The following is an 8,734-nucleotide window of genomic DNA, read 5'->3' on the forward strand; positions in this document are numbered from 1 at the left end:
AAATGCTGAAGATCAGGATATGAGTATGCTATGCAGAAACATTAATAATGTTAATTTCTTTCCTGCCATTGACAAATAAGTTAAAAATGGAGTAGCAGTAGCTGAAGTAAACAATAGCAAACATCTGTTGTTATGGTGTATTTAAAATGTGATGGGGCACAGTATAATTTTTTGTAAATAACTGAAGGAAAAGCTATAGCTTACGATTGGACTTTAGAGATAGGATTCATGCTGCTTCATTTTAATCACCAAAAGTGTAAACAGATATTCTGAGTTAGTCTGTGCACTTTTTATAGCCAATCAAAAGAGAAATCTGCAGAAGACAGTTCATCCTTCTGTAAAATGGGTGCCCAAGGCTTGGGGATGCAGCAGATGTACTCTTTTCTTCCCCACTGTTGAGGAAGCCCAGGCAGTTACCAGGCACACGTTCTGAGATGGTTAAAATAAAGAGGAATCTCACATTGTTTCATGTCCAAGGGAGGTGAAGAGGAAAACATGTTTGCCTGCTCTGCTGGTGGGGTGAGGCTGAGCGTCCTGGTCTGCAGAGCACCAGAGTGCAGCAACCCAACCTGCAGCCTTCAGGGAGGTACTGGCTGCTGGTGGCTCGGCTTGCTCAGCGTCTGGGAGTTCACGTCACTCTGAATTTATGTGAGCAGGGAGAAGCTGCAGTCTGAAAAACCAGCTGTGGCCTCTGGGCCCATGGCACGAGGATGGCTCTTCTGACAGCTTCAGCCATGCCAGGTGATGAGCGAATAATTTAGCAAGCTGTAAAAATAGAAGCATCTGCACGCTAAAGCACCATTCATTCAAGGCAAGAAAGGCATGCTTTTCAAAATCAAAGCATTTTGAGCAGCACCAAATTTTCCTTTTTCCAACAGGCTTATTGCATTACTGCACCTGTAATAAATTTGAGTGTGTTTTGATGTTACAATGCTCACTATGAAAAAATGACTATTGGGCTTGTTCCCTACAACAGTTGACATTTCAGACAGAGGGATGATTTACCTGGCTCAGTCACCTCTTCTTTTTCTTTTTTTTCTTTTTTTTTTTTTTCTGACCATTAATACACTTTTGTCATTAAGGTTGAGTAAAACCTCCTCCTCATTCACCACTGAATTTCAGCTGTATTTCTTCCCAGGCAGAAATTGAAGTTCTCTTCTGAGTGTGTGTGCGTGGTCTTCCAGGTGAGTGCAGAGGAAGGTGTTGGGGTGTGTGACAGCCTGCACACACTCACATGTCCTTCTGTCTGGCAAGCAGAAGACAGAGATGGAACTGCAGTCCTGCCGACTTCTCCCAGCCTGGTTTTTGATTCAGGGCTGGCATGAGGCAGACTGTCCTGTCCTCCCCTTTTGACCCTCATTCTCCCACCACAGGATTTCAACTGGCTCCTACACAGCCAGAGTGATACACTACGGGCTGCAGCCCCCACATTCTACAAAGGGTTACTTTTTTAGATTTGATATCCTTCTCACTGTTAGCCCAGCCAAATCCATCAGCAGTTCTGTTTAACCAGGGCTGTTTCTGCATATCTAGCCTTCTCTTAGATCTGTACATTCTTCTACATATGCCTGTAGTTATGCAGACAGCCATTTGCCAGTATTGTCCCAGAAATTCTAAAACAGAGTTTAATAATCATCATCATTTGAAATGTTTTTTTTGCTCCTACAACTGTATTTTTTGCATGATTAATTTCATTCTGGCTCTTTTAGAGCCATTCAGGTGGTTGTGATTCCTCTGATGTTTCCGTGAGACACAAAAATCTAACAGCAATCTATATGTCTGCGCCTGCGTACACAGATTGAGCAATTTCATATTCAAAGTTTGCTTAGAAATTGTATTACCTTCTGTATTTTCTTCTTCCTCCTATTTTGGTTCCTAACTGCTGAATTCCCTTCAGCATGTAAAAAGCCTTCAGGCATCTGAGATATCAGCAGTATATTCATTTTATTCCCAGCGCTGTGTTAACAGTGCCATGAGACTTCTCAATGAGGCAGCTGAGCTTGGCTTTTTTCCAGTGGATGCCTTTGAGCACATGGGCTTAATTTTCTTCCTCGTAGTAAACTGTTCCAATCTGTATTTCCTTTTAAAGGCACTTGGGATAGTTCTATTTTCTATTAGAAAAAAGGGAAATGACAGTAGTAAATCTGTTTTAAGTAGTATGGAATATAGAGCAACCTTAAGCAGAGTAGTCGGGACTATTAATGAAAATTACCCCTTAGTTGTTTTTAAAGCACAGTTGTTTTTTTGCATATTAAGTTCAAGGCACATATTACAGTTCAACTCTTCTCCCTCTCTGTCTTAAAGCTGGTGTACATTTGACGTTCATTTCTCCCAAAGGGCTCATTGTTATATGGGGCTGTTAAGTGCTCTGTGCAGTCCCAATGACTTGAAGGTCTGTAGGTGATGCTTACACATAACCACCACATTCAGCTCTTTCCATACATCACTCTGATGATTGCAGTACTGTTGAAGCCAAGTATTCAGTTGATACAGCAGTGGTGATTACTCCTTTGCGTTCTGGTATGCTTCTTCACTCCTGCACTGGCAGGAGGATGGGCTGTCTTCCTTTCTTTAACTTCTTGGGCACCTAAAAAAGCCTTACTAGATTTTTTCATTGATTTTTTTTTTTTTTTTTTTTTTGTGTGTGTTATCTCCTGAGCTAACCCTGCTGTGTTGTACACAAAGAATTTGTTTGGACAGTACTGCTACAGTTGGATTTCATTTAATAAAAAATCTGATTCTTAGTGATAAAATCTGATATAAAACTATTTCATGATCTTAATCATTAGGATTTGAATTAGAATTATGAACTAATAGGAGTTAATGTGAGGAAGAGAAAATTAGGCTGACTTGCTCCCTACTATATAACTTCCATGTTTTACCATACAGATTAGGTAATAGATTTAGCAATATAATAGCCCAGACCTGATCTTAAACTACAGTAGCTAAGTCTATTAATGGGAGTTGTAACTAGCTAACTTTCACTGGCATGAGATCACAATTAGGCTCTCTCTCTCAATTTCTCTCAGTCTGTTATTTGGCCAGAAGTTACACAGCAGAAGCACATCACTCTTGGTGCCACAAACTAGATGAATTATCTGAAGAAGTTGTTGTTTTGGTGAATCAAATTTGCTGCTCAGTATGTACGAGCAAAAGGTGGTGCAGGTGTGCATCTAGGACAGAATTTGGGTCCCTCACCAGCCACAACTGTGCATTTAATATTCCAGAAGTAAATCCAGTGATTGCTGTTGCTCTAATAAGCTGTAGTGACCTGATACGAAGCCTGAAATTACAGTGATCAGTTTTCAAAGTCTATGACTAGAATTATTGCCTATACGGAACATCTTGCGGAAGGGCTTGCAGGAGCGTAGTGTTTCATTAAGTTGGATAGGAAATAGTAATAAAAACAATAAATAATAACAAAATTTGTTTTTTTCAGAGTCACTTTTCTGTGAAAAAAGGAGCTGCAGCCTTGGGTATTGGTACAGATAGTGTGATTCTGATTAGATGCGATGAAAGGTAAGTAAAGATGCCAAATGCTATTCCTTCTGTTGGTACATAGAAGAGCATCACCAGGTGCTTAGCATGGAGAGAGCATGTAGGATATAGTCAACAGTATGACACTATATAGAGCTATCATCTTCAGTCAGCCTTGCAGTGATTTATCCCACTTGAGGGACTGTAGTTGTAGTTTCTTAATGAATCATTTTTTGGAGCTGATAAAAAATCTTGAAGTTCTCTTCCTCAAGGATTTTTCATATTTCTTTTTCATCTCTTCCTGAAGTGAAACAAAAAGTTGAACTAACAATCTTTACATATATTTGCACATTCCGGTGAGAAACCACAAAGGGGCTTTCTTAGGAAAGATGCTCTTGCATTTTGGTTCACTGAAATTAGCTGAAATGAGCATTTTAAAGGAGTGAAATATTGAGGAGCATTTGCTAATGTAATTGTATTACTTTGTGACCCCACCGTCCTTTTAGGCTGGATGGCATTTCCCAGTGGGAAGCTGCCCCTTGCAGTGGGATGTGCAGTCAGTTCTGTGAAGGGTATTTCCAGAACCATAGGCAGCATGGCTCAACAAGGGGATGACCCATGGAAAGGAGTAGCACAGCAGGCTGCATGCAGTTCTTTAGACGCCACAAAACTGGTGGTAGATGAAGTCTTAACTCACCCAACTAAAAGGTTACCAAAACCCATTTTGTGAAAGCAAAGAAACATTAACAAAATGAACTTGATTTGATGAAGATTTGCAATTTACTAGGAAAGTGCACATCCTCTGAGACAAATGTAAAATAAAAAATCCACATCCATTCTATTGAGAAGCTTTTCAGTAAAATATTATCTTGCAGTCAGTCCAAATATCATTGTTATAAGGTATTGAAGTGTTTATGACTCCAGCTTAAATGGAAAGTTTTCCTGCAATGAAAATTTTTTGCAACCTCTATAATAGTTGAACACCAAATTAAGCAACTTACAGTGCCAATCACAATGCCTCAATGCAGGTTGATCTGTGGGCTTAGTATCTCTTTATTGACAAAAAACTGAACAAAGCTTGACGAGGAATTAATGACAACATCCAACATGCATCAGAATAAACCTGATTGTTTCTACTCGCTACAGACAGACTTGCGTCAGTGATGTCATGGTTTCCTTTTCTTCTTGCGCAAATTCAACTTGATGTTTTTTTTTCTGTGAAGACCACTTATCCACTTATCCAGCCCACCCTGAAATACACAATGAGATTACTGCAATTCTCAGCAAATCCCAGTAGATGCTGCTGGCACAGAACAAGCTGTTGGTGCTTGACATGGGTTAGTGAAGATGTAGACTTGTAGGAGCGTGAAGGAGCACCATAAGATCTTTTCAACATCTTCAGCGTAACCAAGCATCCTTCTTGGCAGCTTCTTTCCTCCCCACCCTGATGCACTTTCCAGCAAGTCTGTCTGGTTTTGCTGTTTCATGGGACTGTGTAAATGTGTGGTTGTTTTTTTTTTTTTCAAAACTAAATCTAAAAATTGTAGTTTTGTTTTCCTCAAAGTGCTATTTTGAGCTTTAGTAGAAGTCATTCTTTTTTTTAATAACAAGAAGAAATACAAATTATGCCTGTACTGAAAGGAAAGAGATGCTGTCTATACTAAGAACTAGGAAGTCCTTCAAAGTATATATGTATGTAATTATATAAAGATAAATGTAAATGGACAACACTTAGACCCACTGATGAATTTATTCCTATAATATGGGGAGCTGTCATATTTGTGTTACCATTATGTATATTCTCTCTTAGCCAGTCTTGCTTGTGCCTGAAGCAAAGAAATGCAACCTCAGTGTTCAGTATCAGCTCTGTTTTACCTTGCATCTAATTCATTTACGGGATTTTATAAATTGGCCTTCAAGCCTGTTACCACTGAGTCTGAATCCCAGGCAAATGGTTCGTTTTAAATGTGTTGCAAATACGGCACGGAGCCAATGCAGTGCTTGGCAGTGCATCCGAGTCTGGACTGGTTGCTTCGTCTCACATCTTGCTTCAAGCAAACGTACATGTAATGCACCAGTAACTCTGAGCAGTCACCCTGAAATGAGCCTGTCCCTGGGACCAGAACATGGAGAGTGCTGCTTACACTGAAGCTGTCACAGACCTGGGGCCGTGCAGCTCAGCCAGCATTTTTTGTGTCTGCTAAGAGGGGTTTGGCACCCAGGGAGCATCTTGGGAGCCTGGGCTGAGCCCCTTGCTTGGGAGCAGGAGCAGTTCCCAGAGCTGCAACCTCCAACAGGACGGGGGGCTCCGGGGAGCTGCCTCAGTCTTTAACGGGAGGCGACTGTGAGTGTCTTGTTGCCATCACCATGTTGATGCAGATCACTTGAAAAAGTAAGCAGACTGAAAATGTAGGCTAATGGACAGAGTCTATCTGCCTCATAAGCTGCAGGCAAAAATGTTGCTTTGTTCCTTTTTGGGTTTAGCCTTAAGTGAAGAAGTAACAGCAAAAGATGATTTCAAGACCAAATTTCTAATATAACTCTCTTTTTCCCAGAGGGAAAATGATTCCATCAGACCTTGAAAGAAGAATTCTTGAGGCCAAACAAAAAGTAAGTTACTATTAAGCTTACCCGCATTTCTGCTTCCCCCAGCAAAACAAAAACAAAAGTGAAGAAACACCATACCGATACAGCCAGTTGGTTTGGCAGTAAAGCTCCGCCCAGATCTCCTGACGCTGCATTTCCTTTTGCAAAATGAAGTTCAGACACTTCTGATTGTTTAAGCCCCAGTTCAGCAAATAAATATAGGCACCATTTACTGCTCTGAGTATTGTTTATGAAATCAACAGAAAATGAATTGAAAACAAAACACTGGTGCAAGTTTCTGCATACTCAAGGACTCGCAGTGCAAAATCCAGGTGACTGTGTGCTCCTCAGTGATGCACAGCATTTAGCAACAGGAGTCCAAGAGATGGTCCTTGGGCACCGAGGTGCCTTGCAGATAAGATTTGCTTTACACGACGTTACATTGAGCAGCTCCTTTTGTTTTGGCTAGGTGACAGGGAGCAGAACTGTTCCTTTGAGCCCTTGCCTGTCTCCTGCATCTTAAATAAATGGAGGAGGCTGGTTTGGAAGTTTGCTGCCACCTTAAGGTAGAAACTGTAATATCACTAGTATCTAAATTAACAAAAAACCCTGTGATACAGCAACTGTGTCCTCTAGGAGCCACTTGTGGGCTCGTTGTGCAGGCAGCCATCAGAGCAATGCCAGCTCCCAGGAGGAGTTGGGGCTGCTGCTGTGTGACTTTGCCAAATGCCTCTGTGCTTTCTTGTAGGGATTTGTTCCTTTTCTAGTGAGTGCCACAGCTGGAACAACAGTGTATGGGGCCTTTGACCCACTCATAGCTATTGCAGACATCTGCAAGAAGTACAAAATCTGGATGCACGTGGATGTAAGTATCAGCGTGGGAGGGTGGGTGAGGGAGGCAGATTCCAAGGCATGTAAGCATGAATGTTTTATTTTTTTTTACAAAACCATCATATTTGGTTTCTGTAATTAAGTCTGTTATCCAAGTGCTGACTTCCCAGTCCTCTGACAGGCTCGGGTCAAGAGGACGTAACAGGAGCTGTGACTGTGCAGTACTCACAGTAAATGGCATGCTTAAGATGGATGACCTATTTAGAGTGCTTTGGGCCTTCAGCTTCATCTTTAAATATCACTAGTCCAAAAATCCATAAGAACCATAATGTGCATTGGCTCCATTTCTGCAGCAGCTGCAAAATAAATACATAAGAAGAAGTCTACATTTTTTTCTGGAGTAAGCACCCCAAATTGCCCAGCAGATTAATCCAGATGCTAAAGAGATTTATTAGATTGGCTGTTTTGCTCAGTTTTATCTGGGTTCTTGCAAATAAATCTTTCTGAAGGATCATCTTTCAGCCCTGGAATGGATCTTATGTCATTTTTGCAAGATCTTTTTTTCCAAGAAAGCTTAGTAGTTGAATTTCCATAGGGCTGACTATCATGCTTTTGATTACTTTGTCAGCCCAAATCATTCCAATTTAAGAATTCATGTTTGCCTTCAACTACTGCTCAGCCACACAAAATGTCTATCTGTCCTAGATCTCTGTAAGCAAAAGCAAATGGGAGAAGGCAGGCAGGTCTGCTCACAGATGTCATTCTGGAGAAATGCAGAGGTGTCCTCTCATTAAGATAATGTATCTTGCCTTGTAGGGAGCGTGGGGTGGTGGGCTGCTGATGTCAAGGAAGCACAAATGGAAGCTAAATGGTGTTGAAAGGTATGATTTATTAGTGCTAATTAAGCACATTTATTAAATGCATTTTAGCACACTTGTGATTACCATAGCAGTATCTGTAAACACAAATAAAAATCAGGCTCTGTTATCTCCAGGATACAGAGGGAAGGAATTATGCAGCCTGCCCTTCCAGGTGAAGCGGCACTGCTCTGTGCCTTTGTTCAGTGTTACAGTGTGGTAGCACTGTGCTTCGTAATGCAAGCAGCAGACATTTCTTGTTTGTGTTTTTATTCATTCCAGCATGCATTCTGGGGTTCAGAATGGTTTCTGCAGCATCCTTTGATTCCCTGTCCAAAATGAATTAGCACTTGTATTTCTCTGTCATGAATGTTGGAGGGTTTGCCTGCTGAGGTCTCAGTATAAAAAGTGGATGGGTGCATCTGCAGCTGGGACACTGTTAGGACAGTCACCAGCCACTGCTCCATCACTTCTGGAAGGAATGTCACCTCCCAGCTGTGCTAATGACGTCTAGATATACACATTTGCAGTCCTGAGCTCATCAACATTACATGTACACACAGCTGAACATAAATGATAGCAATGTAGCTTGGCTGTAGCTGAAAAGACTGCACTTAAACTCACAGAAACTTGCCCAGAAACTTTTAGTTGTGCTATGGATCTCCTTGCCATGGAATGTTAAGATTTACCTGAGTTCAAGGGAGGAAAAACAAAAACCATTCAGGACTTGAGGGAGCCACAAAGTGACATGAGGCTTGAGGAGTATTTCGAGGAAGTTCTCATATGCTTGCCCTGTTTTATATTCTTCCGGGCATCTATTTAGGCCACTTACTAGAGACAGTACGCTGGGTACTTGGAGTCCTCTCACATTTGTATATTTTCCAAAACTGATTAAATCATACCCCCCTCCTTCCTTTTTTATCTCTAAATCAAATTGTTGATTAAAATTACAGATGAATTCTTCAACCTATTCCTATTATCAT

General features: G+C 41.0%; 1 protein-coding gene across 1 annotated transcript in view; it reads left to right on the forward strand.

Annotated features, from left to right (window-relative positions):
• Window positions 1–8,734, forward strand: part of GAD2 (glutamate decarboxylase 2) — a 30,918-nt gene that overhangs the window by 13,308 nt on the left and 8,876 nt on the right. Inside the window, exons 8-11 of the mRNA XM_031614432.2 lie at window positions 3,440–3,519; window positions 6,033–6,087; window positions 6,812–6,928; window positions 7,711–7,775. Of these exons, the coding sequence (XP_031470292.1) occupies window positions 3,440–3,519; window positions 6,033–6,087; window positions 6,812–6,928; window positions 7,711–7,775 (317 nt within the window). The remainder of the gene's footprint in view (window positions 1–3,439; window positions 3,520–6,032; window positions 6,088–6,811; window positions 6,929–7,710; window positions 7,776–8,734) is intronic.

The sequence above is a fragment of the Phasianus colchicus genome, chromosome 6, assembly GCF_987193195.1.
Source record: "Phasianus colchicus chromosome 6, bPhaCol1.hap1.1, whole genome shotgun sequence".
NCBI classification, from domain to species: domain Eukaryota; kingdom Metazoa; phylum Chordata; class Aves; order Galliformes; family Phasianidae; genus Phasianus; species Phasianus colchicus.